The following is a 17,273-nucleotide window of genomic DNA, read 5'->3' as shown; positions in this document are numbered from 1 at the left end:
ATGTAGTAGTGGCCTTCGGAAGATGACTTGTGGATATCTTGCGATATTGGCGGAAACAAACATCCCCAACATCTTACCAGCCCTCATGAGTCAGAAAAATGTGCCTCGTGGTTCGAGCAACTGTGAACCGTGATTACTCCAAATGATGAATCGCCGTAAGCCATGTTACAGTCGGCTGACAGTGTTTACATCTGGAAGTTTCTTCCTGGTAACTGTGAAATAAGTAGTATGGAATTTGGAGGAAGATTTTCATAAATATAACTACGAAAGGGCACCGATTCGTTAACAAATATGGTCCATATTACCTGCCTGCAATATGAACTGGTCTCCTCGGAAATGGATTAGCGAAACAGAATTCCGTTGGACAGTTTTTGTACGACCTTGACTTCGCTCCTAATTCAGGTTGGTCATACGACCTACTCCATAGTGAAGAATGGGCTGATGGTCCTCCGTAGAACGTCTCAGCGGTAGAGAGAGTGTTTCTATGAAGGCAAGGTTCAGGAATATCCTGTAATGAAAAGTCTATCAGAGTTTTTATTTTTAACCTGATGCTGTCGATCTGAGAGTGATTACGAAAGGCCCAATATTTAAATAACATACAAGTATTTCAAGGAATATGCTGGTAATGGGTCGCACTTGTTAATTGCTAGAATATAAATCGTATAATATTAAACGTAAAATTATAAGCTAAATAGTTCGAAAACTGTAATACAGATTAGATAGTGTAATCTTCCTGTACTACAGTTTTCAACTCGTAGATGTAACAGGGGAGCATACGGAGAGATGCGGCAAGTTGCCGCGGAATGAAAATACCAGCCGTTTTAAGCGGACGTACAAGTGGCTACAGTTCAAGAACTCTTTACATGTTATGTTTCTATTCGAAGTACGGTTCAGTTACAGAGAATACCTATATCTATACTTAAAAATTGCTTTCTATCGCTATCCGACTACAGCATATTATTCACATTCTATTCAACTCAGACACTCTGTAGCAGTTACAGTATTTACAAAGTCATCAAATCCGGATTGTCATAGTGCTAATACTAAGAAGCATGTCAACAAAATCATAGTTGGATGCACGATATAATAGTTGGAAGACCCTTACTTGAAAAATGGGTATTTGCAGAACTTTGATCGGTATAATCCCTGCTGGAACTGAAAAATTGTTGTCCTTTTCTTGATTCTTGACACTTGGACTACTTCCATTGGAGCTACAATTTGCCTCATTACACCATCCAGTTTCTTGATTCTCTCCCACTGTTCGGGAAGTTCCTGAAAAGAAAATACTAACATGGATATACTGAGAACGTACTCAGTCGTGCTAAAAAATGGACACATCTATCAATTATAGTAATTTCCCTAAAACATGGAATCTAATATCAACTGCAGGAATACGTATGCAAACAGCCTGAAGTGGTTAGGGGTCCACTCAGCCTACTTGACTGTGAGATGGAGGTCCTGCTCTAGGAAGACAACAATAACGGCCGAGACGACACCTCATTATCAACAGCGGTCGTTGTTGTGCCATAAGGTTTGGATTTTAATATTTGGCGACTAGTGTTTTTAAATTTAATTTATTCCGTTAACTTAGTCACATGGTAGTATTGTAACATATCGGCATATGCCCCATATTATTAGGAGTAATACTCGGGGTTCATTAAGAAACGGATTATTTGTACGTAGGAGGACAATGGCCGTTAGGAAGCTATACTGCGCCTAGTTAGACTGAAGTCGATACCAAGCCATGGATAGACGGAAATTTTTCAAGTCTGGACGAAACTGTAGTAATGTAGGCGCGGAGATTCTGTCCGCTGGTTAAAATTGTCAACCAACCACGTGCTGGAGTGAGGAGAACCGAGCTTCCTGAGCTGGCAAACAGCAAGCGGAATGGAGACAACTTGACTCAACCTGGTATAAAATTTCATTGGAATCTGTCAGATGATATCCGTCACGGAGCCATATTCCACAGTTTATTCGTATGGAGAAAACGAGACCTGAATTTTCATATGCCTGTGAATAATAACCTTGTGTAATTATGCCTGTTTCCTGTGTAGTACGTTCAAACCGATAGCCTAGTTTGAACCTTGTTTGGTTGTTGGACCGGAAGCCGAGGGTGAGCGGGGCGAAGCTCTTTGGCAGGACGGAGGAGGTAAGGTTGGGAAAGAACCTGAAAAGGGGAAGACGCGCCATGTTAGAAGCTCAGTTTGTTTTAATTATGGTGTTTTAATTCATGTAAAACAACAATGATCTGTTCTGTTACCTCTGTCTAAAACATTCGAAATTGAGTAGTCGCCAGGGTGCGGGCTGGTGAATGACTGTATACGTTGCTAATTTCAGACTGTGAGTGCTCGTTATATTTGAGGCGTCTCACGTATGTACTTTGTTCACGTTAGCAACGAATGATCGGGACGCAGGTCCGCAATGTGCGTATGTCGTGTGCGTACCGTCTTTTATATTGCCGTTGTGAAGGACAGGAAACTGCCCGGGATTGCTTCCCATAATCTAATGGTGCATTTATGTAACTGTAACTCTGTTGTACAGGTTGTTGCCTAATCATTAGGGGTGGATCCCATGTGCTCGTTGCATAAAGAAACGGCGGAGTAGAAGACTTCCACAACAACTACACTGGAGGATACCAAGGCTTACTGGAGAATCATGGCCGTCTTTGGACTCGAGAGGACGAGGCTTCGATTCCTGGAGATCGGTGAGATGTCAGGCTAAGGCCTGAATGACACCAGCGGTCAAGTGACCGCCGTTGCTAGATCCCGTCGTCAAAGCTAAGCTTTCTAATGTCTGTTAGCATGTTGTAGTTATCAGATATATACTCTAGGCAAATTAGATTTCTATGTAAATATTTGTGCGTATTTAAAGTCAGCCAGAGAGGCGTCTGACTTGATTTAACTTCCGTAAAGTAAATGTGTTCATAAGCTATTTGCATGTATTATCTTGGGACGTGAGTGTGTTATATAGATAGTTGGGAATTAAAGGGAAGAAGTAGGTTATAGTTAGTGTTGTATGATTTTTATTTTCTGGTTACGTGTTTCTGTCTGTGTGTTCTACTATTTTATGTGAGATTTATTGGATAGCGTCCTCACACAATTTTTAGGCCTTAAGCCTTAAATGTCGCATGGGAGCGAGTGTTATGTTATCAGGATTAGAGAAGGATGTTTTTTATTTATTGTCTTCTCTGCACTCAGCATGTATTTCAGGTACCATTGATGACATGCGACAGAGCTGTGGACACAGTCGAGTGAATTAAGATTTTATATATGCAGGGAAAGCAGATTTTGGAATTGATACGGGTCGGACTTATGTGAGGCGAGTTGTAAGGCTACAGGATTCTTATATATGGATAACGAAGTGTCAAAACTAGGTGAGTTTAGCTAGGAATTGAAGCCAAGAGGCCGGAGCGCCCATTTGTGCTGAATTAAATGGTGGTCAAACCCATGTTACGTTGAGTAAATGGCTCGTGTAGACCGGAATGGCTAGTGAGGCCAGATATGTGTATGATATAGGCAGTAGCCCTATGTATTTACTGGGATCGGGGCATTATCGCATGTGAATTAGCCGACTGGTGATGTGAGCTTATTGAAAGAAAGAGCACAGCTTGTTATTGTGAGGAAAGGAACCTTGTCTCGGGTAGAGAGACCTAAGGCAGACAGGCCAAGTTGGCTGGGATCCGCCATCCTTGAATGAATGAAGGCATTAGCTGACATCGAGCCACTGAGTCCAACCTGTTAGAACAAATTTAAGAAACCTGCAGCCCCTTGCTAGCCAGTCGTGTTTTGGTTTGTGTGTCACAGCTGTGTGCATTCTCTTCAGTGAAGGTGCAAGTCGGAATTATTGTGCCGGGCCAGGCGCAGTTGGTCTACGCCCACATATCGGAGATGAACCCCGATATATATCCCATGATATGCATTTTCCGATGTGTCTTTCTTTTACAAGTGTGTGTGTGTGTACATATGTTTTTCTGATGGTGTTGTGACCAGTATTTTATCGTTTATTTTGCTTAACCAACGTGGTTTAAATGTGCGTCTATTTAAGCTCGTAAGGTAGCCGCTGGGTTGTAAGGTTTCTAAACCATTCCCATTTGCCTATGGCTAGGGCCGTATTTATAGTCTGTGTTTTCTTTTGGAAGGGAGAGTAGGATGGCTTGAACAAGAGGTTTATTTATCCCAGTGTCCGAATACATTTGCATCGGACCGTGTTTATATCAAGTTAATATGTATTTGCCTAATAATATATTTACTTGATAACACGGCATTATCTTGGACAACTTGAGCATTGCGAACGTTAGACATGACATTAGAAAGTTTAGCGACGATGACAGACCACTCGAATGTAACGCGTATCCGAGTACATTTCCCCTTTGTTCATAGATGTTTGTTCATCGGGTCGTAACTCGATTTATGTAAATTTGATTCACTTGTATTTTTCAAATCGTGTGTTCGGCACAGGTTTTCTTTGGCCCAGAGACGTCGTTGGTTTCTTTAATTTTCTTTATTTGTGACATTTAGTATGATTGATATAAATGTTTTATTGAATAAATTCATCTTTGCTTTTTTGGGGTTCTTATTCACTAGAATAATGATCGTAGATCCTGTCCAGATATTAATTTAGTATGATTCATATTGTAGCTTGAATAATTTTCGCCCAATCATATCGAACCACTCCACGCGCTCTTTTCGCTCTAGCTAGCCCACTTTTATGACAGGGGATTCGGTTCATTATATGGCGCCCAACGTGGGCCTGAGTTGTTGTTTGGGCAAAGTTGATACCCACCATCGGACCATTATTATGCGTCACTGTCATTGGGCAATTCAGTATAGGCTTTGTTAGGAAGATTTTGGTTCGAAAGCTGAAATGACCAAGTGGTCAGGCATTTAATAAGTTAAAGTAAGATCTAGGGAATTTCGAACCGGACGCATTATCTGGCAGCCTAGCGTGTTAGACGACTTATGTCTGAAGTCCTTAGATTCGATGATACATGTGTTGGTATACGGATATAAAGGGCGAGGTTTCTGATGAAATCGTGTATTTAGGAGATTCAGTAATTCCTAAATATATAAGATCACGTCAGGTTTAAATCGGCAGTTAACTGTTGTAATTTTTAAGAACTACATAGGAAATGAATAAGAACCCTATTGCCGATAAATGAGGCATGTCGAAGCAGCCATATGACTCAGCGGGAGTCCGAGAAAAATAAAATATCTTCTCATAGATGAGGTAAAAACGGACGATGACATACCCATCAGGTTTAGATCGCCAGAGACATAGCCGAAGTATTGTTTTGGAAAAAATTCATAGACAGTTAGGTAGACTGGTTTCGACTAGAATAAGCTAGCGACGCGAGAGGACCTCAATCTCGTATGAATTTAGGTAACGATAGTTGCATTAAGTTCGAAGACTTGAGGCATATAAACAAGCCTCGATTTGCAGATATATGGTAAATATGGTTACGTGCTGGTGTCTAGCATTTTGATTTTGGCCCAAAAGAAGGAGCCTATATTTTGATAATATATTTGGGGCCACCAATGTGTAAATTTATTCCAATTTTTTGTTTAAATTCGGTATTATTGATTTTATCGCGAAAGCTAAAAACATAGATGGATTTGCATAGGCAGTTTCTGAATTGGCGAGTTATGGAGCCAAGGTGCTTGCAGTTTTTGATTAACGTAAATGACAGAAACTGAGAATTAAGGTAAATTTTGATACAGGGAATACTTGGATGTTACATTCAAACTAGTAGCGACAGGAGCAGACTGCAACGTCACTTCATATACGCATTAGTATGGCAATTACGTTGGCCGATTTATTGGCGTGGATGAACTTGGAAGCGGAGAAGGCAGAGAAACGGGAACAAGAGGCCGAGGAACATCAGTTTAAACACATGACTCAACTCACAAATAGGATTGACTTAATGGCAATCGAGGCCGGGAGACGTGAAAAACTTGAGCAGGAAGCTAGGGATGAACTTAAGGCTGAAATTAGTAAGGTAGCGGAGAAAACTGACACGTTAGCGAACAAGATAGATAACGTAGAGAAATGTTGTATAGAGGGCATTGACAGGCTGGAGAATAGACTAGATGAGGCCGAAAGTAAGACACAGGAACAGGTCACGAAAATAAGAAATTCTGTTGTGGAATTATCCGGCAAATTGGCGGAAAATACGGTTAGGACTGAGAAACGTCTGGGGAGGTCACCGTTAGCTTAGACGAGGCTCGAACCGAGATCGGATTGAACCGGAGCGCCATCGACAAGTTAAGCGGAGATACGGAGACCAGATTCGAGAATATGGCCATGGAGATTAGCAATCAAGTAGCCGCGGCACAGAAACAGACAGAAGAGAAAGTAGAAAATGAGATGAAGGACAGGCAACGGGAAACCGAGACTGAGATGAGAAAATGGGAAGAAAGACTACGTCAGGAGGTCGTGGATGAAGTGGATACCAAAGGGGACGAAATTAAGAAGAAGATATTGGCAGACCACGAAGCAGTCAGAGCCAATAATCAAGAAATAGGAAATAGCGCCGAGCCTTGGGCTGAAGTTAGTTACAAGAATCAAACAAAATTTGTTTCGGTAGAGAAAGAATTAAGACACATGAAAGACAAGCTAGAATTGCTGGATTTGAGGACAGATAAGGAACTTTCCAAAATCAAGGGGACAATTCATCATCAGACCTTGGAAAAGGAACCGAGTCAAGCGAGTGAACCCCCGATGCTGAGCGAGTTACTACACTTGCCAAGACCTGAAGAACGTACTTCAACTCCGAACGTACATGGAGGTACATCAGTGTACAATATTCTACGCACAGCGGAAGATAAACCGCGGAAGTTCAGTGGGATGGAGGACAGGACGCCACGAGATTTTCTCAGGGAGATGGAGGATTACATGTCAGACTGTAGAATCCCACCCGAGAGAAGACTGCGCACCGTCGAAAAATTCTTGTGTGATTCTGCCCTGGAGTGGATGACAGCGTTTCGTTACACGTTCACTACCTACGAACAATTTAAGGTAGCATTTCTTCGAAAATTCTGGCACGTGGCGATGCAGCAGTTATTACGCATGAAGTTGTATACCAGGAAGTATCCAGCTACACTTCCAACCAAGTTTTCTCAGTACTTCATCTCGCAAGTGATAAAATTCAGGGACCTGGACGTACCTCCGTAGAGAGAGAGATGATCGCAGCCATCTCAAGACAGCTACCGATTGAAGTACAACGAACACTTATCGCTACCAATGTAAAAACTGCGGCAGAATCGGAAATTACATTGAGCCAGTTACATCAAACCTCGAACGAGGGACATCCTAGGATTCGGCACGCTGAAGCCATCAACACCATTGGTTTAAGTGAAGGTGACGGCACACCACCTAAGACGAGAAAAGGTTGCGAGAGACAGAGCTCTGGGACCCAAACGACTTCACGTCAAGCAAAATGTGAAGAGAGGGAACTACGGAAAACGAATTGGCAACCGAATAACAGAATGAAAGAAAGGCGAGGTGGCCGATTTAATTGGAATAGGGGCGAGTTGAGAGGAAGGAATTTCCCTCCGGGAAACAGTGGAAGAACGTATAAGTATAAATACGGTAACTTCACGGGACAGAGGCGTCCATATTATCGCTGGGATGAAAGGGACGACCGCAATGGTAGAAACGAAGGAAATTTTCGACCTGTTTTCCAGCAAAGGAACAGAGATTCTCGTAGATATGTAGGAGAGTTACGGGACAAACAACAGGGGGAAGCTAGGTAGAAAGAGGCTATCCAGGGAACAGCTGAAGATTTAGTATTTAGTATGATTTAGTATGATTCATATTGTAGCTTGAATTATTTTCGCCCAATCATATCGAACCACTCCACGTGCTCTTCCCGCTGTAGCTAGCCCACATTTATGACAGGGGATTCGGTTCAGTATGAACCTGCTTCGTCGGTCCTTATGTCCACTTACGTACTACGCATATATTCTCCGTATTCCTGGTGTTGTGCCCTCAATCACTTTGATTTTCGGCCCTTTGTACAAATGTTAACATTTATTGTTCTTTCCTGACTTTTGCGGCCATGTATCGTGGGCCCAATTCGCTTGTCTTTTTATGGGCTGTTTCCCCAGTGTTCTAATTTTGCTTATCAAACAACGTGTGGTGCCTTTTCCTCTTGGTAATGTAATTTGCTGGCCCATTTCAAAGGAATGTGTAAACTGTATTCCTGGGTTCGCTTCCCTTACTCTATTTCGTTAAAAGAATTTTTGCGGTTTGAGACCCTCGACTTTAAATTTTGTAGATGAAGCTACTGTGTCCGAGAACCACGTGTTAAAGTTTGCCAGAAGCTATGGCTTACCGATTAACTGGTATTTAACACACCCTGTTCTAAACTGCACTATACATTTATGAATGGCATGTAACATTTAATTATTCTGTAATTGTAAGAAATTCGGTGTTCGTGTCGTATAAAGAAATTTGTTTTTTTGAGTTCCTGTTTGTAAATCATGACAGAGCTTTCTATCTTCTTTTGGTAAGGAGCTGGTGAGCTCAATTTAGGTGTTTGAGCATTCTTTCTCTGTAAATATACTGAGATTTGGGATTGTTGCCGAAGCTTCCAGCTCATTTTCTATATTGTTTATTAAATTGTTAGTTCGAAATTTGAAGTTTATAATGTTTAAAAGAGAAATTGTAATATTTTCTTGAACTTTGGCTTTGGCTTTGCTCTCCCAATCACCCCTCACGCTTCCTTCCCCTCTCTGCTCCATTGAAATCACTATACATGTGTAATGATATCTTGTGATTCACGTACTATTATTATTAAACATATAGGCTTCTTAATAATACCCACGAAATTGTTACGTAAAGGTTGGATATGGTTTTACCACAGTGTTAATGGATATGAAATATAAGCTAATCATTTCTAAGAATAAAATACTTGTCAGCCGTTTATTATATGTAAGTGCCGCCTGGTTACATTCACGATATATCATAAACGTTTCTATGATGAGTTTTGAAACACTTGGATGTCTATTGACACAAAGTCAAATCGAGTGTTTCTTTCAGTTCAGTTGATTTCATTTTTAATTCTTATTTGTTTGGTATTTGGTGCTTCTTGTTTCGTTTATTTCAATAAATTTGTATTTAACTTAACCAAATATTGCCCATTATTAAAGTAGTTAACTTGGGCAGTTATTGATGGCGGTTTGTTGAAGTATTTGCAAACCGTTCAATACCCTGCAAATAGACATGTAGACCAGCGTGACATATGTGTCGTTTTCCGCACCATCTATGAAATATTTGGTTGTAACACCATTTTATGCCCGGACTGGAATACGAACGACGCCGCGCGAGCTTGGATGCAGGTGTTCTCGTTGCGCGCACCGAGACGGAGAGCTCTAAATGCAGCGCGGCCTCTGTATTGCGTTCTATATCCCGGAAGCGAGCGCGAGGTAGAACACTACGCAAAATTGCTGCCCATGTCAAGAGGTGGAGTTAAGTTTACAGGGTTCTAACGTGAAAACTGGATATTACCACCGATTTCTTTCTATATTCTTGGATACAACCCACAAATTGTGCACATTAAGTACTAATATTATGAAGAAAAGTTCGTCACTAGCCCAAGAAAGTTTCAAGTAAGGATAATGTAAAAATACGAATTACTTATCGAGCACATTCTTAATGACGCACGTGCGGTGATATGCCTCAAGTACTTATCTCAACGCAGATAGGGGACTTAGAAATTACAAGTAAATCAGTGATGTGAGTTTTAAAAAAAGATCAGTATATAGAGCATGCCAACATCTATCAAATGAATATCTATTTGACTCTGAGAGACGATTATTAGCGGAGCTATTTTTCCAATGTGGGGGGAGTTTCCCTTTCCGTAGCAGACGACACATGTCATTCATAAAAGCAAATCCCCGAGAGCCATTGACACTCAGTATAATCGGTATTGTTCCAACCAGAGGTATACTCTGTCTTAGTCCGATACGCAGTCTGTTATTTGATAGTGCAGCTACAGTTTCCCGGTGTGAAGTTACAGTTGTGGTAAGGGCATGTGTGAAATACCAATCTCAGCAATCAGTAAAGGAATGATGACAAGTAATATTATTGCAGGCTAAATGAATATGTTTATGGAGAGCGGGTGACGCTACTTAAACTTATCATGACGTTGTGCGTTAATGAAGATAGATAACCAGTGGTTATTGTGTTACAATTAACGCATGTGCAGTTATCAGAGCCAACACACATAATAAAATAAACGTTGTCAGATTGGCCAGGAAATTGTACCGCCAATGAATAGTGGCGCTCACGTAGGAACAAACAGATCAGTGAATATTTCTTCCTATATAACGAGCGGGATTCGAGTAGCGGTCTTCACGGACATTAATCGCTACTTGGGTAGTCCATCTCGAGTAGGTAGCAGATAGTGATCTGCGCTCAGATGGCCTTCATTTAAACCGCAGTGGTACGTATAAGTTAGGAAATTTGTTTGGAAGGGTAATAGGGAAGTACATTCACGGGAACGGGGTGGCCTAGGGAGCGGTGATAAGGGAACAGGGAACTGGAAATCAAGTAGAGATGACATAAAATTGTTAGTGTTGAACTGTAGAAGTATTGTAAGGAAAGGAATAGAATTAAGTAATTTAATAGATATATATTTATCAGATAATGTAATAGGAGTTGAATCATGGCTGAGAAATGATATAATGGATGCAGAAATTTTCTCACGGCACTGGAGTGTGTATCGTAGAGATAGGAAGGCAGGGAGGGGGAGTGTTCATCCTGGTGAAAGAAGAATTTGTAAGCTACGAAAAAGTTAAAGATGAGACACATGACATTCTACGTGTAAGGCTCATTTCTAAAGATAATAGGCAACTTGATATATTTGGAGTGTACAGATCGGGAAAGGGTAGCACTGACGCGGATTCGGAATTATTTGATAGGATAGTCAGCTATGTGGGAAACGACATAGAAAGAAATGTGATTGTAGCGGGAGATCTGAATTTGGCAGATGTCAATTGGGAACGAAATGCGAACGACAGGAAGCATGACCAACAAATGGCAAATAAGTTAATATGGGAAGGACAGCTGATTGAGAAAGTGATGGAACCAACCAGAGGGAAAAATACCCTGGATGTCGTGCTGATAAAACCAGATGAGCTCTATAGGGAAACTGAAGTAATAGATGGTATTAGTGATCATGAAGCTGTTTTTGTGGTAGTTAAAAATAAATGTGATAGAAAGGAAGGTCTTAAAAGTAGGACTGTTAGGCAGTACCATATGGCTGATAAAGCAGGAATGAGGCAGTTTCTAAAAAGTACCTATGATCGGTGGAAAACGGTAAATAAAAATGTAAACAGACTCTGGGATGGGTTTAAAGAAATTGTTGAGGAATGCGAAAACAGGTTTGTACCATTAAGGGTGGTAAGGAATGGTAAAGACCCACCTTATTATAATAGAGAAATAAAGAGACTAAGAAGGAGGTGCAGACTGGAAAGAAATAGAGATAGAAATGGCTGTGGAAGTAAGGAGAAATTGAAGGATCTTACTAGAAAATTGAATCTAGCAAAGAAGGCAGCTAAGGATAACATGATGGCAAGCATAATAGGCAGTCATACGAATTTTAGTGAAAAATTGAAGGGTATGTATAGGTATTTTAAGGCAGAAACAGGTTCCAAGAAGGACATTCCAGGAATAATTAATGAACAAGGGGAGTGTGTATGTGAGGATCTTCAAAAGGCAGAAGTATTCAGTCAGCTGTATGTAAAGATTGTTGGTTTCAAGGATAATGTCGAGATAGAGGAGGAGACTAAGGGCAAAGAAGTAATAAAATTTACATATGATAACAATGACTTTTACAATAAGATACAAAAGTTGAAAACTAGAAAAGCGGCTGGAATTGATCAGATTTCTGGGGATATACTAAAGACAATGGGTTGGCATATAGTACCATATATGAAGTACTTATTTGATTATTGTTTGGTCGGAGGAGCTATACCAAATGAATGGAGAGTTGCTATAGTAGCCCCTGTGTATAAAGGAAGGGGTGATAGACATAAAGCTGAAAATTACAGGCCAGTAAGTTTGACATGCATTGTATGTACGCTTTGGGAATGCATTCTCTCTGATTATACACTGACTGACAGAGCAAATGCAACACCAAGAAGGAGTGGTCAGAACTATATGCCAATTGCAGGGTAGACTGACGTCACTGAGGTATGCTCATGATGTGAAATGCGCCGCTGTGCTGCGCACGTAGCGAACGATAAATGGGACACGGCGTTGGCGAATGGCCCAATTCGTACCGTGATTTCTCAGCCGACAGTCATTGTAGAACGTGTTGTCGTGTGCCACAGGACACGTGTATAGCTAAGAATGCCAGGCCGCCGTCAACGGAGGCATTTCCAGCAGACAGACGACTTTACGAGGGGTATGGTGATCGGGCTGAGAAGGGCAGGTTGGTCGCTTCGTCAAATCGCAGCCGATACCCATAGGGATGTGTCCACGGTGCAGCGCCTGTGGCGAAGATGGTTGGCGCAGGGACATGCGGCACGTGCGACGGGTCCAGGCGCAGCCCGAGTGACGTCAGCACGCGAGGATCGGCGCATCCGCCGCCAAGCGGTGGCAGCCCCGCACGCCACGTCAACCGCCATTCTTCAGTATGTGCAAGACACCCTGGCTGTTCCAATATCGACCAGAACAATTTCCCGTCGATTGGTTGAAGGAGGCCTGCACTCCCGGCGTCCGCTCAGAAGACTACCATTGACTCCACAGCATAGACGTGCATGCCTGGCATGGTGCCGGGCTAGAGCGACTTGGATGAGGGAATGGCGGAACGTCATGTTCTCCGATGAGTCACGCTTCTGTTCTGTCAGTGGTAGTCACCGCAGACGAGTGTGGCGTCGGCGTGGAGAAAGGTCAAATCCGGCAGTAACTGTGGAGCGCCCTACCGCTAGACAACGCGGCATCATGGTTTGGGACGCTATTGCGAATGATTCCACGTCACCTCTAGTGCGTATTCAAGGCACTTTAAATGCCCACCGCTACGTGCAGCATGTGCTGCGGCCGGTGGCACTCCCGTTCAGGGGCTGGCCAATGCTCTGTTTCAGCAGGATAATGCCCGCCCACCACTGCTCGCATCTCCCAACAGGCTCTACGAGGTGTACAGATGCTTCCGTGGCCAGCGTACTCTCTGGATCTCTCACCAATCGAACACGTGTGGGATCTCATCGGACGCCGTTTGCAAACTCTGCCCCAGCCTCGTACGGACGACCAACTGTGGCAAATGGTTGACAGAGAATGGAGAACCATCCCTCAGGACACCATCCGCACTCATATTGACTCTGTACCTCGACGTGTTTCTGCGTGCATCGCCGCTCGCGGTCGTCCTACATCCTACTGAGTCGATGCCGTGCGCATTGTATAACCTGCATATCGGTTTGAAATAAACATCAATTATTCGTCCGTGCCGTCTCCGTTTTTTCCCCAACTTTCATCCCTTTCGAACCACTCCTTCTTGGTGTTGCATTTGCTCTGTCACTCAGTGTATTAGACATGTTTGTGAAATTAATACCTTGTTCGATAGAAGGCAATTCGGTTTTAGGAAAGGTTATTCCACCGAAGCTCAACTTGTAGGATTCCAGCAAGATATAGCAGATATCTTGGATTCTGGAGGTCAAATGAACTGTATCGCCATTGACCTGTCTAAAGAATTTGATAGGGTGGATCATGGGAGACTACTGGCAAAAATGAGTGCAATTGGTCTAGACAAAGTGTGACCGAATGGTTTGCTATATTTCTAAAAAGTAGATCTCAGAGAGTTAGAGTAGGTGAAGCTTTATCTGACCCTGTAATAATTAAGACGGGAAGTCCTCAAGGCAGTATTATCGGTCCTTTATGTTTTCTTATATATAAAAATGATATGAATAAAGGAGTGGAATCGGAGGTAAGGCGTTTTGCGGATGATGTTTTTCTCTATAGAGTGATATATAAGTTACAAAATTGTGAGCAACTGCAACGTGACCTCGAAAATGTTGTGAGGTGGACAGCAGGCAATGGTATGTTGATAAACGGGGTTAAAGTAAGGTTGTGAGTTTCACAAATAGGAAAAGTCCTCTCAGTTTTAATTACAGCGTTGATGGGGTGAAAGTTCCTTTTGTGGATCATTGTAATTATCTAGGTGTTAATATAAGGAAAGATCTTCAATGGGGTAATCACATAAATGGGATTGTAAATAAAGGTTACAGATCTCTACACATGGTTATGAGGGTGTTTAGGGGTTGTAGTAAGGATGTAAAGGAGAGTGCTTATAAGTCTCTGCTAAGACCCCAAATAGAGTATGGTTCAAGTGTATGGGACCCTCACCAGGATTACCTAATTCAAGAGCTTGAAAAATCCAAAGAAAAGCAGCTCGATTTGTTCTGGGTGATTTACGACAAACGAGTAGCGTTACAAAATTGTTGCAATGTTTGGGTTAGGAAGAATTGGGAGAAAGAAGAAGAGCTGCTCGACTAGGTGGTATGTTCCGAGCTGTCAGCGGAGAGATGGCGTGGAATGACATTAGTAGACGAATAAGTTTGAATGGCGTTTATAAAAGTAGGAAAGATCACAATATGAAGATAAAGTTGGAATTCAAGAGGACAAACTGGGGCAAATATTCATTTATAGGAAGGGGAGTTAGGGATTGGAATAACTTACCAAGGAAGATGTACAATAAATTTCCAATTTCTTTGAAATCATTTAGGAAAAGGCTAGGAAAGCAACAGATAGGGAATCTGCCACCTGGGCGACTGTCCTAAATGCAGATCAGTATTGATTGATTGATTGATTGATTGATTGATTGATTGATTGATTGATTGATTGATTGATTGATTGATTGATTGATTGATTGATTGATTGATTGATTGATTGATTGATTGATTGATTGGTCTATGAGTGGATTCATCAGTGTCGTATTATTTGTACGTCATATAAACATTGCTTCAAATAACCGATTCCTAATTCCTTTCACATGTATGTCAGTGCTCTTCAAACCCAGGATTTTCCACGTCGAGGTCGCACCTGTGTTACTGCGGATTTTCTCTGTGGAGAGAGCGGAGGTCCTCCAGCAGCAGGAGGTAGCATTTCAGGGCATCGTGACGTCAACATATAACGGGATGAACCTAGGACTCTCTACTAGCGAGACGACAGTTATGGATACCTAAATCCATATGAGTACCGGCAGATGACAGCGGGTTATACACCAAAATGATAAGTACATCCACATGATATCCTAGCATGAAAATCACCACGTGTGGCATTAAGATATAAAATAAAATGTATATATAATATTTATCAGCATGCAATTTGATATTTTACATAACGTGTAGGTTATCCAGTATGCGAGTTTCAATGGTGTAAAATTTTCCTGTCTGAATCATGTTTTTCTTGCCTTCTGTGATTATTGCGTAATCAAATAGTTATTCCGGGAATTAGCAAGAACTAAAGCCCATGTTATGTGTGATGTGCTTTATTGAAGTATACGCAAGGGTGTAGTTAGATAATTCGGCGGACTTCCTAAGCCTATATAATTTCAAACATCTGAAATATTTCTTCTCAATTTTTCGAACATACACTCATGTTCTTAAAAATCAGAACACCTCGAAAGACTGGAGGTAGGAATTTCATATTCACAGGACAAGTGCATTAGTATGTTCTGCAGGAACGATTAGCATTTCTGTCATTTAGGTTCAGTATTTGCCCTGATGCCTAGTAGACACTGGATTTTCGATGGGCACTGATATCTTGTTCCATGCGTGATATTTCGAATATACATTGTCAGATGCTTCACGAATTTAATACATGAATACAGTTATTCCTCCTTTAGTATAAGATGCTAACGAATGGGGAAATGAAAGCTGACTTGAGGTGCAAACCTTGTATAGATACGCGAATGGGTAATAAGCTTTATGATAAGTCCCTGTAGGGAGGATCATCTCAATTTGTTTGAATAATGTGGATAATATGTACCCGTGAGTGAAATTAGGGCAATCCAGATATGTGAGAATGTGCAAAGTGAAAGAGTTAATAATAATAATAATAATAATAATAATAATAATAATAATAATAATAATAATAATAATAATAATAATAATAATAATAATAATAATAATAATAATAATAATAATAATAATAATAATATTAATAATAATAATAATAATGAGATAATCCAGTATTGAAATTGGCAGACGAATTGAGGTAAATGATATTTGAAGAATGCCCATGGATGGTCATTACGATGTAAAATTTAACTTTGTAAATACAATTTTGCAGCCTCCATTGAGCATTTTATATAACATGTACATGGATAAGATTAGTGAGAAGTTTAGAACAGTGCACATTAAACAGGTTCAGGATGTAGAAAGAGAATGGATGGCATGCAGCGATGCCGTCGTAGAAACATAAAGGGAATGCCTAGGAAAGACTGTGTGAAAAAGCGAAGTGAGAGCAGCTTGTAAACACGTAATATACACGTGAAGTGACCCAATATGCGAGTTTTTCTGTCTGAATACAAGGCAGGAGCATCTGCGGAGTCGTTGTAGTGAGTTCAGTGAGTTGGCGAGGATCTCAACAAGAGCTGCAGACACTGGCTGAGAGTCAGTCCGTTGTGAGCTCTGCCGAGTGAGAGTGGTAGTCTGTGGTCACCATTTGTGTTTCCTGGGGCCAGCTGCTGATTGTGAGCATCGCGCGTGTTCTGGTTCACCCTGGAATGTCGGTACTGGCAAACCGGAGCTTGGAGAGCAAACATCCTCCTGAACTGTGAGGCTGTCGGGTGCGGACTGCGAACTGTAGACTGTGTCAACGCCAACATGATTGAGTGAGTCTGTTGTGTTAGTGATTGTGGTCTGTATGTATTAGTGTGAGTAAATAGTGAGAACTAAGAGAATTAAAACTGAATTTTAATTTATTGATAATTTACGTGCCACTGAGGCTTAAAAGTCCCTTTATGTAGCGTTTACATATAATGATTTATGAACACACAATTTCCATTTATATAATATTACATTAAATTAGATATTACACCTTAAATGAAATGTATGCAGATACCAAATCAAGTAAAATTAAAACCTACATTATGTAATAATTAAGGAAGTAAATCACATAGCCTATATATTGTTTTAGACTACAAGAATCTGAAGTCTAAACAGAGGAATAATTTTCTAAGAAACATACATATTCCTGATTGTTAGACACAAGAACACCCCTGTGAACCATGTGAACTTGCTTCGTGCCCAATGAAGCAGAGAGCTAAGTCG

The 17,273-nt window shown here is 41.2% G+C and overlaps 1 protein-coding gene across 1 annotated transcript in view; it reads right to left on the bottom strand.

Annotated features, from left to right (window-relative positions):
- Positions 1-17,273, bottom strand: part of LOC136863901 (dynein beta chain, ciliary-like) — a 5,220,903-nt gene that overhangs the window by 3,786,941 nt on the left and 1,416,689 nt on the right. The window contains exon 23 of the mRNA XM_068226514.1: positions 1,106-1,272. Coding sequence (XP_068082615.1) covers positions 1,106-1,272 — 167 coding nt within the window. The remainder of the gene's footprint in view (positions 1-1,105; positions 1,273-17,273) is intronic.

Source organism: Anabrus simplex, chromosome 2 (genome assembly GCF_040414725.1).
Source record: "Anabrus simplex isolate iqAnaSimp1 chromosome 2, ASM4041472v1, whole genome shotgun sequence".
Lineage (NCBI taxonomy): Eukaryota > Metazoa > Arthropoda > Insecta > Orthoptera > Tettigoniidae > Anabrus > Anabrus simplex.
Note: the sequence above shows the minus strand (reverse complement) of the source record. Positions and strands in the feature narration are given on the sequence as shown.